We start from the raw sequence: 27,998 nt of genomic DNA, 5'->3' as shown, positions 1-27,998 counted from the left end.
CTGGCGGCTGGGTGACAGCAGCAGCGGGCCGCCGGGGCAGGATGTGTTTGATCACCTCCGTCTGCTTCTGCGCGGCGGAGAACTGTTGGGCAAAGCTCTCCACTGCATTGCTGAAGAGGCCAGCCTGGGAGATCGGAGAGTCCAAGAAGCAGTGCTTGTCGGACTCCCTTATATCTGCCATTGTAAGCCAAAGGTGGTGTTCCAACAAAGCTGCATTGCAATAGCGCGCTCAACTGGGGGGATCTCCACATACCCCTTAGCCACCCCGCCGTCGAGGGTAGTGATGACGGAGGAGGCACTAGATCTGTTTTGGGCAGAAAAAGTTGCCCTCCAGGACCTAGTAACCTCCTCATGCACTTCCGGGAAGAATGGAACCGGAGGTGGCTGCCGATGATCGGCGTGCGGCACCCCCAAGAACCAATCATCCACCCTTGAACGTTCGGGAGATGGAGGGGCCTTCCATGGCAGCCCGACGCTCTTGGCGGCCCGGGCAAGCATAGCAGTCAGCTCTGGATCTGACTCGGGCAACGCCGCTCTCCCAGAAGGAGGCAACGCAGCCGAATCTTCATCTCCAGAGCCTAGCTCGTCCCCCGATGCAGTGATTGACATCAGGTCATCTGCTGGTGGGCCGGATGAAGTGCTGGGCCCCACCCTGTCCGCGCACCAGCATTCACATCACGGTACACCAGAGGGTACGATGCGCTGGAGGAGTGAGTGGCCCATGGAGACTTGCTCTGCGGGGAAGCCCTCACTGTGACCCTCAGATCACCCTGGCCATGAGCCGAAGTAGTCCTCCTCTGGGCGGAGGAACTAGAACGGGGCATGAGGAGGGGGACTCCTCCTCATTTGACAAAGAGGAGCAATGATCACAACATCACAATGGTCATATTCCTGCAATGGGAACATGACTCATCCACGAACGCTGCCTCCACGTGCTTGAGGCCCAGGCACGAGATGCAGCGATCGTGACCATCAGATGGAGCCAGAAAGCGACCACATCCAGAAACGCACGAGTGGAAAGACATCTTTAAAAAGAAGCCCCATCACTTGTGGAGCTCTTTTAGTAATTGCTCTTTTTGTGAGAACACCGAAGTGTTGAAGCGCCCAGGAGGAGTTGCAGTGTGACCGCAGAATGGGAAGCTGCAGCACGCCGAGATCAAAGCAGCAGCTCTGACAACCCCCACTGACGAGCCGTGACACCAACACTCGACCGTCAAAAGGGTGTCTTGACGGCACTCTGGTCAGGAAGCTGAAAGGCTCGGCTCCGAAGCAAAAAGCTGAATGTGCAACTGCATGTGCTCTCCTTATATACCCGCGCTGCGGGGCGGGGTGTGCGATGCAAATCTTGCACGTCAACATTCATTGGCTCATTTTGTTAACACTCGAAGGCGATTCGTCTCTCTAGCGAGATCCCAATTCGTCAGTCACTGACATAACGTTGAACGTGACTGACTGAAAGGGAACAACGTTCTTGCCGACACTTTCACAATGGACTTGAATATGGGAGTGCAGTAGACACTGAATGAAACGAAATCATACATGTGTTATGTTGATGCACGCAGACAGGTATATTTAATAAACAAGACTGCACAGCAATGATGAATCAGTTAAAATCCAGAAAGTAGCGCTATTGAAAAGAAAATTAAGAGGTAATCATTTTTAATTTCTGAACCTTTGTGAACCCACATCAACTTGCTGCTGCGATTAATGAGTGATGCTGCTTCAGATCCTTGTTTATATGCAAAATACTCCCTACATGATGTCAGAATAAATGTATATTTAATTTTTTTCATTTTTTTGTGTAATCTGGCAGTCAAATGAATGGATGAAACCTAGCAATGCACACCTGACAGTACATCACACCTGTGTTCAGTATTCATAAGTTCTGTGTTGATCAGTGTTGGGAAAGTTACTCTGAAAATGTAATCAAATTATTGATTACTCTTTTTAAAAGTAATCAAGTTTAGATGTTGCCAATTGAATTGTTAATTTTATAGAAAAAAATATGTAATAATGCATGTATTATTTTATAAAATATTAATTAAGATTTTTCCTCTTAAGCAAAATTATTGCCAGAGGTTTGTAAAAATTTTTTTTACTTGGTATTGATGTAAACTACATTCTCCTTTAAATGAAAAACAGGTAATTTTTTTAGACTGATTATTCAGTCAGTTGCCTGTTTTGCTATGTGCATGTGAAGATCACTGTGTTTATAAAACATTACATAATTTTTCCTTAACCAAAAATGTTGTACTCTACATATCAATTTAGTTTATGCATACTGGATTTGGTCTCTCTGACTGATCACTGTATGGTAATGGCTTATGTTTGTGGATGGTGGGTCTGACATTTTGATGCATTTACCAGATACTTGTATGCAAAGGTACTTAAAATAAGAGGAACAAAACAATTTGTCAAACAATATTCGTTGTACATAATGTCAGAATATTAAGCAAGTTATAAAATAAAAATTTTTTTTTTTGAGTGCGAGTTTGTGTAAGTGCATTGGTTAAGATGCACCCAGCTATTATTTAGCTATTTGTATTTTTGTCCCAAAAACTCTATTTAATATAAATGGGGCAACCTTTGAACTAAAATGCTCTGTTGTATCAGAGGAAACCCGTTTCCAAACAACTTCCAGGAGTAGAAAGCTTTAGTTGAACAAAGTCAACACCTGTGCATTCCATCAGTCTAATTCATGAAGTTAGATAATTGGTGGGAGGCCAGATTTGTGATTGACACTCTGAAGCCTCCCACATAGGACTCATTACAGAACCTCACACCAGCTTCAAAAAGCTGTAGGCACCACGAACAAAGCAAGTGCTGGGATTAACAAGTGCTCCCTTGGCTCCAGTTCATCCCACTCTCTTTACGACAGGCGTAAATAAGCTTTGGGAAAGAGAATGGAAAGAGAGAAAATATATTGTCCTGAAGCTAACTGTAGCTGTTTGTGGTCTTTCAAATTCCTCCAAGAATTCCTACTGAATTCTAGCAAGTGGCATATGAATCGGTGCCAGAATGGTACAGTGTATACCGTGGAATATGATTGGATGTACAGCTTTGTTGTCAATTGAACACCCCAAGGAGAATATTGCCTGATTGACAGCACCTCCTCTCTGAGAGGATGCTGGAACAAACTCCAGAGTCATTATGCAGTACATTTTGCAGGGCAGGCTGCATCGCTGATTGTGTCATTGAATATGCCGTTTGAAGAGAGAATTTGGCAGGGGCATAGAGCCAGTTACTTTAATCGCTGTCATAATTAATGAATCGATATGAAAGGCTAATGCATTCTGTCCTTAGGTTGCACCCCAACAAAATGCGGCAGAGCCATTTCAGACAGTGTTGTGACTTTGGAGGAGGCGCAGAAGCTTAGAAGGTACACATGCACACTGACAAACATCTTGATATATTCACTGCTGGTGAAAAGTTTGGGGTTGGTATGAAGTCTCCTATGCTCACCAAGGCTGCATTTATTTTTATTAAAAATACAATAAAACAGTAATACTGTGAAATACTATTACAATTTAAAATTGTAATTACATTTTCCAATTATATATTTTAAAATATTTTTATTCCTGTAATGGCAAAGCCAGTGTTTTACAGTGTCAGTGTTTCTCAAAATTATACTATACAGGTCCTTCTCAAAAAATTAGCATATTATGAAAAAGTTCATTATTTTCCATAATGTAATGATAAAAATTAAACTTTCATATATTTTAGATTCATTGCACACCAACTGAAATATTTCAGGTCTTTTATTGTTTTAATACTAATGATTTTGGCATACAGCTCATGAAAACCCAAAATTCCTATCTCAAAAAATTAGCATATCATGAAAAGGTTCTCTAAACGAGCTATTAACCTAATCATCTGAATCAACTAATTAACTCTAAACACCTGCAAAAGATTCCTGAGGCTTTTAAAAACTCCCAGCCTGGTTCATTACTCAAAACCGCAATCATGGGTAAGACTGCCGACCTGACTGCTGTCCAGAAGGCCATCATTGACACCCTCAAGCGAGAGGGTAAGACACAGAAAGAAATTTCTGAACGAATAGGCTGTTCCCAGAGTGCTGTATCAAGGCACCTCAGTGGGAAGTCTGTGGGAAGGAAAAAGTGTGGCAAAAAAAACGCTGCACAACGAGAAGAGGTGACCGGACCCTGAGGAAGATTGTGGAGAAGGACCGATTCCAGACCTTGGGGGACCTGCGGAAGCAGTGGACTGAGTCTGGAGTAGAAACATCCAGAGCCACCGTGCACAGGCGTGTGCAGGAAATGGGCTACAGAGAAGCAGCACTGGACTGGGCAGGGCAAATCCAGTATGCATAAACTAAGGGCAGGGTCAATGCAGCTAGCTATCAGGAGATTTTGGAGCACTTCATGCTTCCATCTGCTGAAAAGCTTTATGGAGATGAAGATTTCGTTTTTTTCAGCACGACCTGGCACCTGCTCACAGTGCCAAAACCACTGGTAAATGGTTTACTGACCATGGTATTACTGTGCTCAATTGGCCTGCCAACTCTCCTGACCTGAACCCCATAGAGAATCTGTGGGATATTGTGAAGAGAAAGTTGAGAGACGCAAGACCCAACACTCTGGATGAGCTTAAGGCCGCTATCGAAGCATCCTGGGCCTCCATAACACCTCAGCAGTGCCACAGGCTGATTGCCTCCATGCCACGCCGCATTGAAGCAGTCATTTCTGCAAAAGGATTCCCGACCAAGTATTGAGTGCATAACTGAACATAATTATTTGAAGGTTGACTTTTTTTTGTATTAAAAACACTTTTCTTTTATTGGTCGGATGAAATATGCTAATTTTTTGAGATAGGAATTTTGGGTTTTCATGAGCTGTATGCCAAAATCATCAGTATTAAAACAATAAAAGACCTGAAATATTTCAGTTGGTGTGCAATGAATCTAAAATATATGAAAGTTTAATTTTTTATCATTACATTATGGAAAATAATGAACTTTTTCACAATATGCTAATTTTTTGAGAAGGACCTGTATATTATTGCTGTCAAACAATTAATTGCAAAATGATTTAATTATATATGCAATTATGAAAGTAATTGCATATATATATATATATATATATATATATATATATATATATATATATATATATATATATATATATATATATATATATATATATATATGCATAAGCTAGTTTTTATATATACATAAAATACACACAATTCTCACACATATATTATGTAACCAAAAAGTGTTTTTGTTGTTGTTTTAATTATTTTAATGGTGTGGGGGATATTTTCTTGGCACACTTTGGGCCCCTTAGTACCAATTGAGCATTGTTTAAACGCTACAGCCTACCTGAGTATAGCTGCTGACCATGTTCATCCCTTTATGACTACAGTGTACCCATCTTCTGATGGCTACTTCCAGCAGGATAATGCACCATGTCACAAAGCTCAAATCATCTCAGACTGGTTTCTGAACATGACAGTGAGTTAACTTTACTCAAATGGCCTCCACAGTCACCAGATCTCAATCCAATAGAGCAGCTTTGGGATGTAGTGGAATGGGAGATTCGCATCATGGATGTGCAGCCGACAAATCTGGAGCAACTGCATGATGCTATCATGTCAATATGGACCAAAATCTCTGAGGAATGTTTCCAACACCTTGTTGAATCTATACCACAAAAAATTAAGGCAGTTCTGAAGGCAAAAGGGGGTCCAACCCGGTACTAGCAAGGTGTACGTAATAAAGTGGTCAGTGAGTGTATTCATTTAATTGTTGCAAATAGTTTTTTGGAGTATGTTGTACAAGAAAATATTATTTTCTTCTATCTTTTACTTCAAAATTTACTACTTAATTCAATGTGTTACTTGTCATTTTTTTAATTAATTTTGACATTTACTAGCAATTTTAAAATGAAAACGGTTTCAAAATACCTGTGTTGAAAATACTGAATATTTTTTATTTAATTTTATTACTCTTACTTTTATTGCTCTTCACTCTTAATATTTTATTTTATTTATATACTTATTTAACTCTTCATAAATTTTGTGGAATACTTTTGTTTTATTTTTTTTGTATTATATAAATTATTTAAATTTTTTAATGGATTTCTTTTTCAAGAATCTTTGATGAATAAAAACTTCCTAAATTACACCATTTATTTAAAATAGAAATATTTTGTAACATTATCAATGTATTTACTGTCATTTTTGAGAAATAAATCTATTGATTTATGTCATCTTACTGTCCCCATGGTAGTGGGGAACGGTAGTGTATATATATATTCACTTCTTATTTCACAGGTAAGCCAAGTGGAGCTTATCACTTGCTGGCTCAGATGGTGGTGTGAGTATACACTTTTCAGTTCAAATGTTTGCATCAGTATTTAAAAAATAATGGCATATTAGTCTATCATGGAAGCAGCTGCTTAAGATCACAAGAGGGCAGTACACACTATGGTTTTGACTTCAGCTAGAATTCAAAAGCAAACTTCTTTTCCATTATGTGTCTAGATGGCACCTTATTGTTTGGTATGATTGTGTTTCCACAGGAAAGCACTCTCATTAAGAGTGCATTTGAGAAAATTCACGTATGATCTGTGGTAGATTCTGGAAGCAACTGTCCTGTGTTTGATAGGAACAACATGTGACATTCTCAGTGGTTGTTGAAATTGCATTTTGCATTTGTATTGGATTAAGCTCAGCTCATTAATGGGAAAAAACTGGAACAATTTAAAAAAAAAAAAAAAAACGGGGACAATTTAGACTGAATTTAAAGTCCAGTATTGGTTAAAATGTTACATCCGCTGTTATAAATAGCATCTTAATTTGAGACAGTTAAGGAGCTAGTTTGAATGATTTGTACTGTAGATGATGGTATAGGGTCTTCGAGTGGCATTGAACTTGTTAAAAATTGTTGATTTTTATCATTTGTCATTTAATCATTTATATGGGATCATTTTTATAATATCTTTATATTTAAAATGTTCCTAAAGGATAATTTAAGCAGTTTGTGATACCTGATCTTTTAATATTCTTGTGCAAAAAGATGTTCTTTGGAGCAGTCCCAACTCAGACTGGATAACATAATCATAAAATGTCCATGTTAGCTTGAATGCATTTGTCATTAAACCAAAAAGCAAAAAAATATATTTTGAAATTAATTACCATTCAAATGTTTTGGGTTGGTACACATTTTTTAAAATGCTTTTGAATGAAGTCCCTTATGCTCACCACTACTGGTAATAAGATAACTGTTTTAATATATTATAAAATGTAATTTATTCTTGTGGTGGCAAAGCCTAATTTTCAGCAGCAATTACTTAAGCCTGTAATACTTAATGTGAAATACATAATTCTTCAGAAATCATTCTAATATGGTGATTTGGTATTAATTAATTATTATTAATATTGAAAGCTGTGCTGCTGATTTATATTTTTTTAGGATGCTCTTATGAATAGAAAGTTCAAAAGAACAGCATTTATTTGAAATAGAAATATTTTATCAAATATCTGTCACTTTTGATTAATTTAATGCATCCTTGCTGAATAAAAGTATTTATTTAAAAAAAAAAAAAAAAAAAAAAAAAAAAAACGGTTTAACAATTTTTTTTTTTTTTTAAAGTTAGTGTGCACTTTTCCAACTTTCTATGCTGATTATACAATTTGTAATTATACATTTCATGTTACCTTACAAAAACCAAAGTTTGCTTGTGGTGACTTTTGAACCCTCATATAAAGATTAAATTTCTTTTATGATGTGTTCACTTTATTTTGACCTCGCTGGATTACACAGAGAGTATTTAATGTAACATAAAATGTATTTTCAATGCAGAAACCTAGTCTTGAGATCTTACCAGGCAAAGAGGCCTTTTATAGAGTGTGACCAGTGAACTGAAAGAGGGTGTAATAGAGGTTCCTGCTGAGTTTTTAAGAGGAGATCAGCCCCATCATGATGATTTATGAAGTGTGTGAAGACAGAGAGCAGGGGATACCAGGACTAAGAGGAGTCCATCTGTTGACCTTATGATGCAGCACGAATAACAACAAGCTCGGCAGTGCAGTCCAGCACTCAGGGTAGATGCAAGCCCTCATTGGTTGTCTTTGGTGTTTATTCAAACCAGAGACTCTAGGGAAGGCATTGCTTTTTTGCCAAATATCGACTGTTTCCTCTTTGAATGTGTTTTTATTCCTTTTTGTTGTGTACAGGCCTCCATTCTGGATCTTCACTCTGGGGCATTGTCGATGGGGAAGCAGTTTGTGAATATCTATAGGTGAGTAGGCTTTGTGGCCTCATACAGAGTCTAACAGGAAGTCATTTCCAATTGAGCTTCAGCAACAGCTTGATCTATTCGAATCACAGCCCTATCAGACTTTTCAAGGTGCATTTCATGTGCACATCAAAGTATACCCTAGGGCCTGAGGAGCAGAGCAGAAATCAATGGCAGCAATGAAGGAATGACTTTCTAGCTTCAGCTGCAAAAGATCATGTCTTCATCTTTTAAACATGGAGTTTTTTCCCATGTCTTTATATGTGGTTTACACCTTGGTGCCCACACACAGGCTGGTGCTGTGCTGGCAGTTAACATGTACAGCTGGCATGTGTTGGCATGCTTGCGGTGACACTTTGGTCTTCTGTGTGTGAATTTGTTGCTGCCTGTATTTTGATATGGCAGCAGCAAATAGGTTTTTAAATGGCTGCCATCCTACAAATGTTTAAGGTGGTGTGTAACTTTTTATCTTAAGTGAACCCATCTGTTTTTTTTTTATCTCCAGATATTTTAAGAATGAGATAAGGGATGTTTTTACAGAAGAAGATTTTGAACTGTACAGGTGAGTGATGTAGAAATATTTGAACTAAAAATCTAAAAATTCAAAATCATTCCATTCTCAAATATTGTAGACCAATATTTTATTTTATTTTATTTTATTTTATTTTATTTTATTTTATTTTATTTTATTTTATTTTATTTTATTTTATTTTATTTTATTTTATTTTATATTTTAAAATGATAGTTCATACAAAAATGAAAATTTGTCCAGAATGTACTTACCCTCAGGCCATCCAAGATGTAGAGGAGTTTGTTTCTTCATCAGAAAAGTTGGAGGAATTAATCATTTCATCACTTGCTCGCCAATGGATCCTCTGCAGTGAATGGGTGCCGTCAGGATGAGAGTCCAAACAGCTGATAAAAGAATCACAGTGATCTACAAGTAATCCACACAACTCCAGCCCATCAATTAGCAACTTGTGAAGTGAAAAGCTTCATGTTTGTAAGAAACAAATACATTATAAAGCTCATCTCAAAAGTTCCTGTTCTTCTCTCACATTAAAATCCACCAACATATTTGTTTAGAACTGTTTGGATTTTTTTTTTTTTACTTATAAACACAAGATTTCACTTCACAATATGTTAATTGATAGATTGATACATGTGGATTATTGAGATGATTTTATCATCTGTTAGGACTCTCTGCTGAGGATCCATTGATGAGCAAGTGTATTGCATAATTTTTCCCAAATCTGTTCTGGTGAAGGAACAAACTCATCTACATCTTGGAGGTCCTGAGGGTGAGAACATTTTCAGCCAATTTTCATTTTAGGGTGAACTTTTTTTTTCATTCAAAATAAAATAAAAGAATATAAATTACAAATAAAATAAAATAAAAAAAAATAATAATGTTTTAATTATGGGTGAACTATTCCTTTAATATTTGTAGTGGTGGTGCTTTATTTTAATAATCCATTTAGCCGTGCCACTTTAGTTATACACATTCAGACAGACATCTTTGGTAATTTTCATTGTGGATCATGCTTTTGTTTTTCATTTTCTTTCTTTTTTTTCTTTTTCTTTTTTTTTAGCATTTTACACCATGAGGTTTGCATGATGTGTCAAGTTAAAAATAGTTCTACTGTTTTGAACACAAGAATGTGTCAGGTTTACCTGATGCTTCCTTAACGATTAGTCAGCTGGTCTTTGTGGCAGCCCACCAACTGTGGTTTTATAATACCTATTATGGATATGGAAGAATAAAAGTACCACAAGCAAATGTCTACTATATAAAGAAATTTTATGTGCTCTGTTTTAAACCAGGGATGTCCGTAGCCGAATTCAAAAGGCAATAACAGAGACATTTGGTCTGGACACCAAACGGATGTACCTCATCAAGCCCACCTTCTTCTCTCGAATCAACAGCACCTCTGCCAAAACCACTCATGATGAGTACTGGCACCCACATATCGATAAGGTAACACGCACATCCAAGAACATTTTAGCGTCTAACTTTTAACTCATATCCCAGGAATGTTCAAGAACTCCTAATGTTTACTCAATGTCCAGTGTTCTGAAACTGCCAATCACACTGGTTCCCTCAGAACATTCACCAAAAATATCTCCACGCACAAGGGCCCAGATGTTTTGAACTAGCTTTAATAGGCCATATTATTGCAAAGCTGACATTTATAAATAAATTATGTCTCACATCAAATTATTTCAGTGACTTGAAATAAAGCAGCACTTAAAAAACTTCTAGAAAAGCAAATCTTTAAAGCAAAAGCAAAGGGGATTTAGATATGAATAATGAAACTAGATTAATATTATATTCATGATGTAACCACACATCAGCTAATTATTACAGATATGAAATTAATTGGTACTCAGCCTCAATAACTGGTGTATGGGAGATCCCCACAGTCCAGTGGTGCATGGCTTCATGAACCAGTTACAGTATAAAATACTTGAATTTGATTTTAAAGTGGCCAATATACGTGTAGACTGACTTTTATTGCCACACAGAAATGGCTTAAATGTGTTTATACAGTAATCCAAATCACAGAAAACAATGAATTGCATGCTTGAATGTTGATATACTGGTTTGTGCAGATGAATGTCGATTTATGTGACGTTTACACTGACTTGTTACATTAACAAAAAAATAATAATAATAAAAAAAATATTCATCACCAGATTGGAAAAATAAAAGCTAAATTGCCCAAAATAACACAGCTGTCTGTCTTAATCAAATACAATTACAAATATTCATGCATAACGAGCCCCAGGAGGGGTCCAAGACTTGCAGTACACCACTGTCCCATATGGTTTAGGCATATTTGAGGCTATCTCTGAATTTCTCATGCATTAGAGATGGAAATGCTCAGCAATGTTTGCATCCAAAACAATGATGTTTGGTGCAGCACAGTTTGGTCTTGAACTCTTTATTTGGCCAGCCCTAGAATCGCTTTTATCACAACAACATTGCCTTTAAAAGACATGATTTATTTTTGAAACAAAGCGTAATGTTCCTACTTCACTTTTGAGCTGTTGAAATGAGGTCTTGAGGGGATCTAAAATCAGTTCAAGTTCATTTATGTCTGGTTTTAGAAATGCAGCTTTGATCTCTGAGTAGGTTGTGCATTTATGAATGTGGCCATCAGGGTGATCATTTCACATCGCAGGCAAGGTTTACATGCTTGGCTGTAACACATCAGATGAATAAACTGCTTACATTGAAGATTAATTGCTTTTGTGTTTTGAATTTCTTCATGTTGCATGAGAGGCAAACAGATAAACAGATTATCCAAAGGTCATTGTAGTTTGTAGCTGCACCTATTGGTTTGTTTTTGAAATGTAATTATCCACATTGCGTCATAATCTGTCATTTGCTTATACAGTTTACAGTTCACTTGAATCAGTTTGTGTTTAGACAGAAATGCATTACGCCATAGTGATAATGTGCTGTGCTGTGCTGGTCGGGTTTGTCTTTATGGGATGTGGGATGATATTTTGGCATTGCTAAAGTAATAAAAACAAATAAGCGTCTCAAATGCTGAATGTGCTCCCTCTGCGGTAGGTGTGTGGAATATTCTTCATTAATCCGTCTCTGAAAAACCACTGGAAATAATGGGCGTCAGCCAGAAGACTGCCAGTCTTAAACTCTAGATTTGATTAAAGTAGTTTTAAGTGTGATCCGACATGCTGAGAAGTGACGCCTGTGTGGTTTGGGATCACTAAAGAGATTCCCCTTATAAAGCAGAGCAGATTTTAAAGTCCCAGGGACGCTGTTACATGCTACCACTGTTTTTCATCAAGCCAGGAAATCTTAGGCTTTACTTTAGGTTTTTTTTTTTTTTTTTGAGATTTTCTGCGGTACACAAATTGCATCAATTTTAAATAAATTGATGAATAATGAAAGTGTCAATCAGAGATTAGCTTGATGTGTTAACGTGATCTTAACACATTAGGAGATGATGATCAGTTTTGTTCACCCTGTTCCCCTCGAGTACAAAATTAAAATTCCACTAAGCAAGATTAATGATTAAAACCTCCTAATTAGTGCTTTAGGCTCATGCTGAGATTTGTTTGAGGTTTTAAGGGAAAGAAATGTTCATGTTTTTTTTTAAATGTGCATATTTTTCTAACAGGAGACTTATGGATCCTTTGACTACACGTCTTTGCTCTACTTGTCTGATTATGGGTTGGAGTTTGGTGGCGGACGCTTTGTCTTCATGGACCCCAGTAGCAACAGGACAGTGGAGCCACGCGCTGGTGAATGCAGAACAAACAATGTCACACACATCATCTGGGTTTATAACTCACTTAAAAAGTTAAATTTTGCCAGGAAAAGTTTTAGAATTTTTATCACGTTAATGTAAAAAATCTTGTGTGATATAACTTGTGTTTGTTTGTTTGCTGGTTTTTATTGTATTTATTATATTTGTATTTTTTAAATTGTTTTTGCCATGAAAATAGCCTTTGAGGCTGACATGGCATTAAATAATATACTATACTCATCTGGGTTTATAAAAAAATAAAAAAAATAAAAAAATAATGCAGAGTGTTCAAGCATGATAAGGTTTTAATTAGGGCTGTTAGTTAAAGATAAAACCAAATGTGATTAATTAAATATGCTTATTAATCAACATGGTAAATTGGAGTAAAATGCAGATTATCGGCATGATTAAATGTTAGTTTTTTTAACACATCTTTGTAAAATAATTATTTGTGCTCATTAGATGACATCTTTTTGCATTTTTACATATAAAAAATTATATTTCAAATAATTGCTGCACTTTTGAACTTTCTATTAATCAAAGTTCGACAATAATATTAAGCAGCTGTTTGCAACATTGATGATAATAAATGTTAATTGAGCACCAAATTAGCATATACTGTATATTTAAATAGAAAACAGATATGTAAAAAAAAAAAAAGAAAATAGAAAACAGATATTTTAACTTGTAGTAATTTTTCCCAAAATGTCTATTTTTGATTAAATAAAATATGTACAAAAATTATTAAATGCTAAAACCTTCTTGTTGGATTTACACTTAATGCCCACTGGCAGTTTTATTCATTTCTATGCACCCGAGTATTCAAATGACCTCTTGCAAGACATGGTGTTATGTCTGCTTAAATTAAGATCAGTCATGCTCTGCCTGGTAACTGTGCCTAATGCAGAAAATAATGTGCAAAATAGAATGAGTGATTTATTGTTTTGTATAACATGTATAATGTTTCCATGCTTTGAATTCAACTGGGAGGGAAAACTGCATCTTAATTAGCAAGAAGTGTACCTACTGTAGAAAGACACAAGGGATATGTATTAAAACCAGTTAATCTGTCATAAAAATGCATTGCAGGTCGAGTGTATAAACTTTATGAGGTTAGTAATTGGCACCACTGAGGTTCTTTCCCACACCGGAGTCAATTTAAAGAATCATGTAAGTGGCTCAACGGTTGCATTGAAGTGGAAAAGCATTAGCATTAATTATCACTTTTTCATTTGTATATCACCATGCAGTAACATGGGATTTCGTTAAGACTCTCTCCTGTTTTGCACGGATTACAGCCACACTCCAAATGCTCTTTATGACTTGTTTTACATACCTGCTTCATGGAATAATTGTTTTGTTTTCTCAGCCTGGCATTTTGATAATGTCCCCATGATGACGTGATCCATGAATAGCTGCCTGATCATTTGGTCTGCATGGAGAAGCATGCATGTGAATTCATTTACCTTTCACCTCTTTATTAGGATCTGTCACTTTTGAGTGGATAATGTCTGCTATTTTCCAACTCGGTTAAGGTGCACTCCGATAAAGTGGCGTCATACAATGATGATAGAAACTGTCAGGCTCCTTTCTTTTAAAATCTTTACTCACATGATGGAGGTTTTTTTGCCACCTAGTGTGATGTTTGATCATGTAGTGCTCTCTGAGCCCATTAAAGAGCAATGGCAGGTGATGGCAGGTATCTGCATGTAAAATATGCTTTTGCACATATTTGTTTAGACATATAGATATAAATAATTTTCTCTCTCTCTCTCTCTCTCTCTCTCTCTATATATATATATATATATATATTAGGGGTGTCTAGAGCCGATGTGTCTCGCGATATCTGACTGGTCTCGCAAGAAGGTGACGATATCCTCGTGCAGACCTTTCAGATATATTTGCATTACACTGGCCCTTTCACCAGTGGTATGTAATTTAAGGTATGTAAGATATTATGTTCACATCAGGCAAGTGGCTGCATGATAAGCGGGAAAATAACGCAGTAAAGTCTTTATCCAGTCATAAAAGAATTCACAGTTTAATTCAAATTTTGAATTAATTAACCAAAAGTAGGTCATTACACTTATATCAAAGCATGATATGGACTAGTATCTGTAAATATAAAGCCGCAAAAGTCTATTTAAATATGAATCCTGAATGTTCTGCCTGTCTCTGAATTGCGCAGAATTGTTTTTCAGTTGCATAAAATAAAATAAAAAAATATATATAGTGTTCCAGTGGCTCAGTGGTAGAGCACTGTGTTAGCAGTGTAAAAGGTTGTGGGTTTGATTCCCAGGGAACACGTTAGGTAAAAAGTGTTAGCATTAATGCACTGTAAGTTGCTTTGGATAAAAGTGTCTACTAATTGCATAAATGTAATGTAATCTATATATATACACTGCATTCCAAATTATTATGCAAGTGATATATCAATAGGATTTCAGTACAATAAAGAGCCACTGTGCAGGTTTCTCTTTGTGAGGTTTGGTTAGCAGTGACTAACACAGCTTTACACACAACTGTCAGTCTGCATGGATAGGATCTTGAGACTCCAGTAGCTTCAAACACCTGTCTGCTGCTCAGCAGTGGCTTTTTTACAGCTGGCATTACAATACAGTTTGTTTGTTTGTTTGTTTGTTTGTTTGAAAGAAACTTTCCATCTTACCAAGATCTTCTGTGCTCTAAGTCACTCACAAATCTTTTGACAGTTCAATAATCTCTATTTGCTTTTCGTGAAATATTGTTTGTTTTGATGCCTTTTGCAAGACATTGCATTTCTTCATGCTTTTCATCTTCTGAAAGATCTTTATTCCTCACCATATTTCATGAGAACTGTGACTTGCTTAATAATTTGGAACAACCTCATCAAAAAAGATTTCAAAAAAACCAAAAAAACAACACAAAAAAAAAACAAAAACAACATGAGATTGATACCAGTTATCTAAAAAGATGTGAAAAACATCACAATAACAACACAAACAAAAATCTGACTCTTTATTGTACCAAAATCCTTTTGATATATCACTTGCATAATAATTTGGAACGCAGTGCATAAATATGTATGTATATATGTATATGTGTGTGTTTGTTTATAATTGGTAATATATTGTATATCTGTATTGTTATTATATATATATATATATATATATATACATATATATATATATATATATATATATATATATATATATATATATATATAATGATAATTATATTTAACTTTGTGTGTGTGTGTGTGTGTGTATATACAGTATATATATATATATATATATATATATATATATATATATATATAATATATATATATTATATATATATATACTGGCGAAACATAGACACTAAATTTTATATACATTACTTAATTTTTACATAAAATGAATCATTGTTCAGGGCTCCAGACTGAGACTAAAACGGTCGCATTTGCGACCATAAATATTAAAATGCGTTTTTGCTGAGGTTACCACTGGCGACTAGGCCTATGTATTTCTATGTTATCACTTAAAAAATTGCATGTAATGCCTTTTTTCCTGATTGTTTTGCGATCACATCATCTGCTATGTTCACGTATTAAACTGAGACGATGCGCATCAAAAAGGTTTTAGTGGAAAAAAGAGTTTCAAATCTGCCGCGCAGCATCGCTGACGCACACTTGCTTAACGCAGCTCAGCAGCGCGAGAGAGATCGAAATGACGGAGGTGTAAGAAGTGAAAGAACAGAAAAACAGCGTCTATTTCGTGCAACAAACTACAACAGGTAAACCTTTCAGACATTAGCAAAATCGCAAAAAATCTAACAAATAACCTTATAAATAATTAATAACATGGTTTCTTCTTGACAAGATCTTGGGTCTTTGCTGTGTTCTGTTAATGCGTGAACTTCTATTTGAAGCGCACTTGCCGTCCAGTAATCGCAAAAAGCTTTGTGCTTTGTTACTTTTTAATAAACAAAGTATCAGCTTTAAAATTATTCCAAATTCATAATGAAATTCAAACAATAAATACCGTTTTGGCGCTCTTTAATGAGGCAGGCGCGATCACAATTTAGCGCCTCAGTTAAAGCAGCACGTGAACCTATCATACCTTTCTCTTTACTACTATAGTACATAATGAACATGAATTAACATCAAAAGGTAAGCTATTTTATAAGAGAACCTACAGTACAACTTACTGAAATGTCTTGGGTAAAAGCTCATTCAGTGTTCAGTGCGGTAAACGTGTAAAGCATTGCAACGTATACATTTACCTCAGAATAACCATTCGGTGTCCATAAGCTCATCAGTCAGCTAGAAAAATTAAGAGGAGCATTTTGCTATATTTATGTGCTATTAAATTTTAATATTTTTACTGAACCTGTTGTCTTCATGATTCAACTCCTCCTATAAAATTGCATTTTACTAATTAAGAATGACAGGCTGAAAGTATGAAAGACATACACTCTTTAAAATAAAGGTGGTTAAAAGATTCTTCACAGAACCATTTTTGGTTCCACAAAGAATCGTTGTCAAAGGCTCTTTAAAGAACCATCTCTTTCTCAGTGTTTAATAATCGGAAGAACCTTCTTTCGCCACAAATAACCTTTTGTGAAATGTAAAGGATCTTCAGATGTTAAAGTTTCTTTATGAAACCATTTAGAAAAAAAATATTCTTCTATGGTACTGTGAAGCACTTTTATTTTTAAGAGTGTATGACAACATTTACAGGATGCATTGAGGAGAAGCCCAAACTACACTCATTGGCCAAGTGATGCCTATGGTCCGTGATATTGGTACATATTCTGTGTAATAAACAATGCGTGACTGTATAGTTCAAGTTGGAAAAGACATTCAGCTCCCACTTTAAGTGAACCTTAGTTCCCAGGTCATCTACAAGATGGATTAAAATGCTGATAAAGTCAAGAAAAGATGAGACATAAACACATGAAAGTATGACTGAAATGTTAAAATAAAAAAAAAATATATATAAAAAAAAAAAATATATATATATATATATATATATACATTGGCACCTGAAAATATATATATATATATATATATATATATATAAATATAAATTATAAATATAAATAATAAAAATAATAAAATAAATAAAACATGTTTATTCGGTGGCACCTGAAAAAATAATTTTGCGCCTAAGTTTTTTTCTTATAAGAGCCAATGGCTCCTTACTCGATTTATATATATATATATATATATATATATATATATATATATATATATATATATATGTGTGTATGAAAGAATTATAAGAAAGTAGCTTTTTTTTGCTATATGTTATTTTGTTTTCCCTTTTTTTAGAATCAGTGCCACTTCTTCGCTTAAAATACCCATAATGCATTATTCATCAGACCCCAATGTTTGCATCTCTGGATTTCTCTCTCCCGTCGTGCCCTGTCTCCAGCTAGAGTGATGAGTTTTGAATGTCTGCTTCCAGTTTGAAATGAATTAGGATACATTGTGTTGGATGTAGCAGCTGGAATGTGTTCCTGTTCACTGGGTGGCAGAAGCAGTGTTCTGTCGGTGTGTTGATTATCCATCAGGTGTGGCTGATGAGCCCTGATCTTCGCTGAGGTAATTATTAGTCTGATGGATAACTCTGTCAAATAGGCTGTAATTATAACTAGACTGACAATCAACCTCCCTCTTTTATGATGGATGCGAGCAGGAGCGATATTGGCCTGATGAGACACACAGCGCTAAACACAGGGGAGACAGGCAGAGGTAAGATGAGGAAAGGGACGGGGTCTGCACAGACATAAGAAGAGTGTGAAAGATGACATGGTATGTTAGAAGATTAGATCGGGGGGGAAAAAGCACTTTAGTTTTGTCACACTGGGAAAATTGACGCCTGGCGCTGGATGAACCCTCTGGGATCACAGCTGCATCTCCTGATTTGAGAGTCACAGAGGTGCAACGTGCTCTTAGCCAGCAAGAGCCTCATACGGTTTGAACCAGATGAGGAGTTTAAAGGAGGCGACAGGTGCATTTTTATTGTCAGGTGGAAAAACAAAAGCCTGTATTTTTGGCTGTGTTCATTTCTGTGATGGCAAACAAAAGGAAATTGGTGCAGTTCTGACATTTGATATGCAGATTTGATATGTATAAGGACACTTTTTAAAAGCAGAAGACCTTGAAGTGGTAAAATACCTGCTGCTGTCTGTCATGTCTTTACAGCATGCATTTTAAGGGTTTCTCATATGTATTTTTGATTTTTTTTGCATGTAAACTTTATTTAAACTTATTTATCCCAATAGTATGCCTTTTTAAGGCAAGTCGGTTCATTTAGTGGCCAAAATATGCCCTGAAATATGCAAGAAAATAACACTCTTGCTTGTGAATTTTGGGGGCTTTTTTATTAATTTTGGTGGCATTTCCAACCTTGCACAACACTGATTTATGCCAACACTAGACTAGTTTACTTGTTGTTAAAGGGATAATTCACCCCAAAATTTTTAATTCTGTGGATGCTGCTTTGCAAGGTGCTCGATTTACATGTTGTTAATTGTGGTAGCTGTGACAAGAGATATCAATTTTTTTTTTGCAGAATTAGAACTTGGATCACACATTCAACTGAAAATTCAGGCCATGGACCAAATAAAACAAAAATAAAAAATAAAAAATGTCCAAAATGGCACTTTCTATCTATCTGTGCATGTGCCTGCCTAAACATACACAAGCTGCACATTTTATAAGCACATTGATTCACAGACTAGATCATATGCAGCTTTTTTCTATTGACAAGGGAAATGTGCCCATGTAATTTTGTTTCCACTCTAAATATTCTTTTCACTTCTGATTAAACTCCTCTCCATGGAAACACTATGAAATCATATCATTAGGAACTCTGAAATAATTGCCATTTTATTGTTTCGCAGTAAACCAAGTTCCATGACAACATGCTGGCAAACCCTCTGCTCTTCTCTGAGCCTTTCATGCTTAATTTGTCAATTTGTTAAATTTCTAAACCACTGAACCTTATGTTATTTTTTTTTTTTGCCAGTTTCTCTAGTGCATGATATCATTCCTCTCCTAATTTCCATGCAAACACTGTAATCAGGATTTAAAATTTCCCAGCCTAATACTCCAGATGTCCTTAGGCATACTTTCATCTTGCAGGTTTTATGGTATTATACACTTTCCTCCAGCAACGTGATGCAGTTCGTTATTTACACATCCATACTGATCCTAACGTATCATCTTCTTAAACGCACAGTAATATTGTAATATTTTAATGATATTCAATAGAACTTTCACAATCAGAATTGGTCAACAAGGCCAGAATGAGGCAGACACAACGGAGGTAATTTGCATAAATATCCTGTTTAGCAAATGTCTCCTTATGCATCTTCAGTTGAAGTGTACAGGATTACACTTGGCTAATTAGCGTGGAGGCAGCATGCAGTTTTTAATAACTTCCTTCCAGCTTTAACGTGCATGGGTCACTGTGAAATCTAACATTTTATGGAGGAATGTTTTTGCTGAAAATATCTAGTTAAAACATTTTTTCCCTTCTGCTGAATCATACCATCAGAACGTAATTTACTCAATGTAACAATTAATCTAAATGGTTTGTTTCTAGAATCAGTAATGATGTAGGTAAATGGCATTGATTTATAGTAAGACTTTTCTCACATTGACAGAACAAACATATTGTCATATGATTAGTTATTATTATTGGTAATCATTGTCATAAATGTTATAGACAAACTAAAGATAAAAAACTAAAAATGTAAAGATTCCTTTTAACAGTGATGATAGGTTAATGGTCATTTTAAGGAATGAATATTTGAAAAAAAAAAAAAAAAAGAAATGTCATTCCATCACCAAATTATTAGATGTTTTCAATAATAAATACATTTAAAATGATTAATGCTAAAAGTATGCTTATATAGACTTTTACCGAGTATAAATGCATTTAAGGGCTTTATGTTGAGTCACAAGAAAGAGCTGGTTCATAAATGTCATTCCTCTGTATCAAACCCTGTCAGAATATTGTCATATTTAATTAATGTAATATTAATAAAATATACTGCTGTGTTCCATGAAAGAATCATTAAGGATTTTTTTTTCTTATGTAAATGGAACTGATTCCAAGCTTATTAAAAATTATATATATATATATATATATATATATATATATATATATATATATATATATATATATATATATATATATATAAATCCTTTTTGTATTTTCTTTAGTGACTGTTCGCCTGCTTACATATTTTCTGAACATGGGTAATAATAAATTAATGGATTTCAATTGTAATATCAAGCACATTAAGCACTGACATGTTAATGAAAATACTTTGGGTTCTTGCTAAACTGGGGATTTTGGGGTATTGCAAACAGTATTAAAATTTGCATAGGTGTAAAATATTATTTTAATATTTAGTTATAGTCTTTGTTTTTCTTTTTTAAGCAGGGGCATTATGTAAAATAGCTTTGTAAGCCATACATAGTTTCCCCATAAGCCTGTTTTTATAAACAACACACTGAGAAAACTCATTTGCTGTTCTACGGCACTGCTGTGTTGGTTAGTGCATTACAAAATCATACTTTGTTGACATTCCTAAATCACAGAGCATATTTCTGCTAGCCGTTTTCTCTGCTTTAACATGTATTGCATTATCCCTTCAATCTGTTTTCATTACACAGTTCTAATTACATTGCCTAACACTTACGATTTCCCCAAACTTTCCTCCAGCTTTTTCAGGATCTATGTTGCGTTATGAATATTCCACCAGCAGTGCAGTCCAACATACAGCATTTATTCATAGAATTTTACACATGCATTTCCACTTCTGAAAGTCAGCTTTTCAAAGGAACATGAACATTTAATGAGATTCAGTACAACTTTCATGATCAAGAATGGTCTACAAAGGTCAGTACCAGGCAGACATTAATGGTGGTAATTTACATAAATATCAAATTTAGCAAAGGCCTTGCTTCTTAAAATGAAATCAGCAGTCCAACCAAGTAAAATTAGGACATTTAAGTAATTATCCCAGCACTGACTTGTATTTTTAGAGATGCTTCGGAACCACTTTCCATCAACATTCAGATTTACTGCACTGTCACCATTAAATACGACAACTTGAAACACAAACATTTAACTTCAGATACGGCTTAAAACTACATTTTAACTGCCATCCTTATGATCTAAACATTTTTGATTGACTTTATGCAGACGTTAGCCTACTTCATATGCAGTTTTTCAGCATATCAATTCAACCTTTCTGCTGTTTCTCTCTGTCATCGCCCATCTTCTGTCATCTCCTGCAGGTCGGTTGTCATTCTTCTCATCCGGTTCTGAGAACCTCCATCATGTGGAGAAGGTCACTTGGGGTACGCGATATGCCATTACTTTGTCCTTCACATGTGACCCCCATTATGCCATTGATAACCTCTTCCTGCTGTAGGATCCACCCGGCTCAAAGGGACGGATGAGTGACAGGAACCCTAGGGCGAACACACAGGAAAATGCTGAAGCAACAGTCAGGTTCATGGCATAAAAAATCTCTTATTGTCCCGTTAGAAAAATGTTTGGGATTTTCTGTGCTCAATTGGGTTTGGTCTCCTTTAGGTTTTTAATTTAAATGGTGTTTTGTATTTTTAGGAGATTTACTTGAATTGCCATCATTTTGAAGACACGCATCTAAGGTGCTTCTTTACAATCGAATTCTCTCTTTCCTGGCTGTGCTTCACTCTTTAAAATCTTTTATATTATTATAGTTAAATCACTGTCTAGGCAGGGGACACAAGTGGGATGAGAGAACAGGTTCATGTAATGAAAACAAGGAGCTGGAAGATATTTCTGTTTATGTCACTACCTGAAAAATATTCTTTGTTGAATTGCTTTCAAAAACTACTTATGCTACTAATAAAACATCAATGCATCCGATACCCAAATAATATTCAATTCATTCATAAATGTATTAAAACTTTTAAAAAAAAACCAAAATAAAACCTTTTTGATATCTTTGATAAAAGTGTTATAACATTCAAAGGCAAAAGCAAAGTTTTATTTTGTATGTCTTTTATTCTAAGGTCTCTGTCTCTTTAACTGTTCAGTGCCAAGTATAAAATTTTGTATTGCGTGTCTGATGAGCTTTTGGAAAAACATTCTCTCCTTCGATGGTGTTGGATTTAATTACACTGACATTATGTGGTGAAAGTCAAGTTCAGCCAGTCACAACACATTTGTTTTTGACACCTTGTTTTGAGATCTAACAGCTAATTGGCTTCTCTGTTTACAGATCCACGGCCCAAAACTGAGTGCTCTCTGTTGTGTGAGTTGAAGTGAGATTCAAAACAGAACGTTGTTACTTCTCTCATGTAAAGCATGGGTAACCATCACTTATACATTTCATACTTGTTATTCAAATGCATGCATCAGCATTATTATAATAGGAAGACAAGTGTGTTTGTTCTGTACTCATATTTGATGATTCATGAATTTTGGCTGATGCCTAATTTAATGTGCCTGTTGCATTACCAATAGCTTAATTGGAAATCTCTCTTGGTCTGTAATGTTCCTTTTTCCAGCTGCTAATTCATTCATGCTTTAGCTGTTGCAAGGCTGAATATTAACTAGTGTGCAAAGAGTCCTTATTAACGTATCGTTTCAGGTTTATGCAAATCAAGTAGGTTTGCCAACAGCAATCAGAGTTTTGTGTCTCAGGGTAGATCACCTCAGTGACTAGACTGAACTGTTGATTTATTGCCACTGCACATGATAGATTGAAATACAATCCATCCACATCCTGTGGAGTTGGTTATTTATCTGTGATGATATGTGTTTGCAAGAGATGATGGAGTCGGATTTGTTGGTTATGTTTCATGTGCATAAACGTGGTTGTTTTGAAAAAAGGGGGAGGATTTTCGCTCCTGTTCAAAAGTATGCGGTCAGTTAGATTTTTATTTTTTATGTTTTTGAAAGTAAACGGTAATACTGTGAAATATAATTGCAATTTAAAATAACTGTGTTCTTTTTTAATATATAATAAAATATAATGTATTATATGATGCCAAAGCTGAATCTTTCATCAATGTTGAAAACAGTTGTACTGGTTAAATTTTTTGTGGAAACAGGCATTTATATAATTTTTTATATTATTTATTTATTTATTTATTTGTCAGGAGTCCTTGAATAAGAAAGTTCAAATGACAAGCACTTATTTAAAATGAATATTTCTACAATGTAAAAGTATTATTTCCTTGAAAAAAGAAAAAAGAAAGAAAATCTAACTGACTAGATACTATACATTTACATAAAATTAGGAGTGTCTTACAGAATGTGCTGGTTTCATGTGCATTAGTCCTCTTTTAACTATGATATTGCAATCCTTTTAAGATCCTTTCTTAATCTCATTACATTCTTACATGTGTTATCTAGTCCAAAAGATTAAAATTGGCCTGATTATTGGCAGTGGCTTCGATGTTTTAGACTGGAATGTAAGTGCACAGCTGATAAGTACAGCTTTTGGAAGAGAGGTTTAGCCAGTGGGTGTTGTGGTTTTGAAGAACAGATGTTGCTAATTAAATGATAGGACAAAATTAATGATGGACACATTCGAGCTTGTTGTTCAACCACAAGCAATTCGCAAGAAATTCTGGATTGATGTCTACGGGATCACAAGCTTCCCTCTGGCGATAACGTTTACACTTAATTCATGCAATTTCCTATGACTTCTCACTTGCAGAGCCTAACAAAAACAGGTACGGTGAGATTGTGATTTATTTAATTTCTTGAAAAGACTTATAAATAACAAAGAAGGCTTCAATCTGTGGTTGTGCAATTTGTTATTAAAAGGGCTTTGTTTAATATGAGCGCTATCTCTACGGTGTCATTAAGTAAAGTGATACACTCAATTCTTCCAGTTTTGAGCTAATCTTTCCATGATAAAGATCCTCAGAGTGTTTTGTCAGTGTGAGGCTTGGCACTAGAGCTACATAAGAAATCCCATAACTGTTTTGACCCTGGTCTGAACGTCAGCAGCCCTCTCTTGAGTTTGATGACTGCATGAAAACGTCAGGCCCCAGTTGTATGGCTTCTGTCCTTTTGTCTCCAGAGAAATGAAGACTACAAGAATCAGTTTTATCCTTCCACATCCTCGGTTCTGCCAGACGTCGATAGAGTGAGTGAATATGTTTTTTTTTTCTTACTCTACACAGTTGAGTCCTTACTGACATTGAGAACCAAAATAGAACACCACAGGACTTTGTTCTCTTAGGCTTCCAAATGGATTATCTAAGCAACTGGCTTGTTGTATAGTTCATCTTGATGTTACTGATCTGCAGTGCCATTATGAATTTCCTTTTTATCAATAAATAATAAACATGAAGTCAACAGACTGTCAGCGTGACCTTTGTGGTAATTTCTCTAATTTTCCTGGCAGGTTTGTATGGTGTCTATTTTGTGCTAAGGATATCGAGCGTAAAGCACTACTGTAGCCACCTGCTACACTTTTCTGTATCAATGTTTCCCAGAATTATTGACTGAGCATATTGCATGAGTGCTTGAGGAACATAGTTCAAATGCATGAATATGCATAGGCCAGTTTAGCCCTAAGCGATGAATGCCACCATATGGATTGTGAGATGGGAAAGCGTTTCTTTTTTGGAATTCGCAGATGATAATTTTGGCCCAGAGTGTCTGGTGATGCATGTCGATTTACTTCTTAGTTCTTGTGCGCAATCACAGCTGAATGGACTAATGTGAGTGAGCATAGTATTAGTGCACTGATGTCTCAGATTAGTGGACCATTTGTTGTTTTCTTTAGTAAATTGTAGATTGGCTATGTGAAATCTCACTGTGAGCTGATGTTATTGTAAATGAATGTGTCAGTGTGTGATATTACAATGATATGGACCCCATGTTGGGCGTTTAAGTGTAGGTTCATTAAGCTTAATTTTCCAGTATTGTGCTTTTTTTCCACACTAGATTTAAATCCATCCCCATAATTGCAACTCTTTGGAAAATGTCTGTGATAAGACACAATAGTTTTATTCAGTTGTCTAATAATGTGTGATTTATGCCAATAAAATACTTACCTATGCACATGTAACATACAGTAATAAACATTCAATTATAAGTAGTGGGCTGTATGCATGTATCATACAGTATTCAGCATTCACTTGTCCACTTCTGCAGTTGTAATTACAAATGCATCACCTTTAAGTATTAGTTCTGCATATTATTTATGATAATTTCCGGGTTTATCTGTTAATCTCCACCGAGGTATCAAGGCCTTGATATCCTTGACAGTCCTACTTGGATGTTACTTTTCTGAATGTTTTCATCTGCACTGAAAAAAAAATCACATTTATTCATACATAGGTTCTATCTATCTATCTATCTATCTATCTATCTATCTATCTATCTATCTATCTATCTATCTATCTATCTATCTATCGATCTATGATACATGACATTGGGTGTATCTGGAAAATATGAATGAGTGGGTTGTTAGTAAATTCTTCGGAGTATCCTAATTTAAACAAACATTTAAAATTTTTCCTTCTAATTTATAAACTTCTTCTCACTATCCGAATTTAAAATCATTAATCTTATTATTTTTTCCCTCTGTTAAAGCATTTATCTTATGTTCTGGAATAATGATTAGGTCATGCCCTGGATCAGCCTTCAATTGGATATTAATATCAATGGTGATGTTGTGGAAATTTCATAATATGTGTGATGCCAATGAAATTGTTCAGTTTTTGGTGAAAAAAAGGATAAGCTTTGGTGTTTGCTATAGTTAAATTTGAACACTTAAAAATAAAGAAATTAATTGCTCCTGGATTCAAATCCAAGTTAGGTAAAGACATCTGGCAGATAACAATGTTATCTAAAATCCAAACTTTAACTTAACTCACCACATATAAATAACTACAAATCATCTCAACAAATCCAAATCAAAATAAAATTTTTCATATATTATTAATACAGTCTTCAAATCATTAAAAGTGTTCATCTATTTTAATACAGTCTTCAAATCTAGAATGGCTGTTTGTGAAAGTCACGGCTGGGCACAGTAAAGCTGCACTAACTGAAAAACCATGCTTACCTTTACACGAACGGATTAAGCTTTCCAATCTGTTCACTGCATCACCTTTAGCTGCGCCATGACAAGCGTCTCAGAGTTGAACTCAAACTGATTACTGGATGACGCAGACTTTCCCCAAGAGTACAGGCTTGGTGGGCGCTTTCTAAACGATGAAGTGTAGCGGTAAAAACTCTTGTGGCGGTTTTTAAGATACTCCCGATAATTCTTGGTCAGGAGCGTGTACAGAAACGGGTTGATGCAGCTGTTGCTGTAGGTCAGGCTCGCCACGAGGTAATTGATGCTCGTGTGCGTGTGTGAGGCGAGACTGAAGGGTTTGTGATACAGTGGCACAAGTTGCCATATCCAAAAGGGCAGAAAACACGCCCAGAACACGAGCACGATAGTGAAAATCATTATCAAAACTTTTTGTTTTGGCGAGCGCTTGCTGCCTTTATAAATTGCCGAAGTCTTTTGAGACTCTAGGTACGTCCTGGCCAGTCTGGTGTACAAGTAACCAATGACAAGCCCTGGCGCCATTATGCTCGTGCAGAACAGGACGGTCAGGTACAATTTATATGCTTGAGGTGCCCAGGTGGGCGCGCACATCCTTTTCACCCCTCCATCTGCTGTTGTTTTAGTAGTCTGGTTAACCATGATCATCATGGGAAGAGTTAGGACGAGGGACAAAATCCAAACTCCCCACGCCATGGCTTTTCGGTAGCTCTTGGAGCGTTTCACAGTATCCAGCGGTTTAGTCACTGCCAGGTAGCGCTCCATGCACATCACTGTCAGAGTAAAGATACTCGCGTGCATAGTTAACAGGTCCAGACTCAACAGTATCCTGCAACCCACATCCCCGAAGTACCAGTCCTTTAGAAAGTACGTGCTCACCACGAAAGGAATCGTGGAGAGGTAAAGGAGATCCGCGAGGGCCAGGTTGATGATGGAGACATACATGGAAGTGGCGAAGCGTATAGAATGACACATGACTACCAGCGTGTAGACGTTTCCCGAAACTCCAACGATGTAAACCACTGAAAGCAGCGTCCCGAAAGTCGATGTTATCACAAGCTCGTCCACCGTGCCGGAGTTGCTACGGGACGGACCGCTGACACCGCCAGACTTGTTGTAATTCATCGCGTTCGCGGTGAATGTGGACCTCTGCACGGGAACTTTATGCCAGGTGCGGCAGACCCCACATAGCCAACGGTTTGGATATTTGACAGATGCCTCTGAGCCGGTGTCCGCAGCTCCTGACGTCAAACCGATGCTCCGCACTTGCCTTTTCGCCACTAAATGATTTCAGAGAAAGTTTAAAGAGAGACATCATGCATTTTATTTAGCCTACAGTTTTTGTTCGTGTCTCTTTTTATTAGTATTACACCCTAAATATGTAAGAAAAAAAAAA

General features: G+C 35.9%; 2 protein-coding genes across 2 annotated transcripts; one reads left to right on the top strand and one right to left on the bottom strand.

Moving 5' to 3' along the window:
* The first annotated feature begins 283 nt into the window (after positions 1-283).
* On the top strand, positions 284-21,961 carry LOC109076666 (2-oxoglutarate and iron-dependent oxygenase domain-containing protein 3-like). Its single transcript, XM_042734852.1, has 7 exons — positions 284-380; positions 447-692; positions 8,042-8,264; positions 8,767-8,823; positions 10,086-10,239; positions 12,413-12,536; positions 21,825-21,961. The coding sequence occupies exons 1-7, from the start codon at positions 284-286 to the stop codon at positions 21,959-21,961; spliced, it is 1,038 nt and encodes a 345-aa protein (XP_042590786.1).
* LOC109076660 (urotensin-2 receptor-like) lies at positions 21,869-27,757 on the bottom strand. Its single transcript, XM_042735618.1, has 2 exons — positions 26,612-27,757; positions 21,869-22,001 (listed from the first exon to the last, which is right to left on the bottom strand). The coding sequence occupies exon 1, from the start codon at positions 27,725-27,727 to the stop codon at positions 26,645-26,647; it is 1,083 nt and encodes a 360-aa protein (XP_042591552.1). The 5' UTR covers positions 27,728-27,757; the 3' UTR covers positions 21,869-22,001; positions 26,612-26,644.
* Positions 27,758-27,998: the final 241 nt, after the last annotated feature.

Source organism: Cyprinus carpio, chromosome B12, assembly GCF_018340385.1.
Source record: "Cyprinus carpio isolate SPL01 chromosome B12, ASM1834038v1, whole genome shotgun sequence".
Classification (NCBI taxonomy): Eukaryota; Metazoa; Chordata; class Actinopteri; order Cypriniformes; family Cyprinidae; genus Cyprinus; species Cyprinus carpio.
Note: the sequence above shows the minus strand (reverse complement) of the source record. Positions and strands in the feature narration are given on the sequence as shown.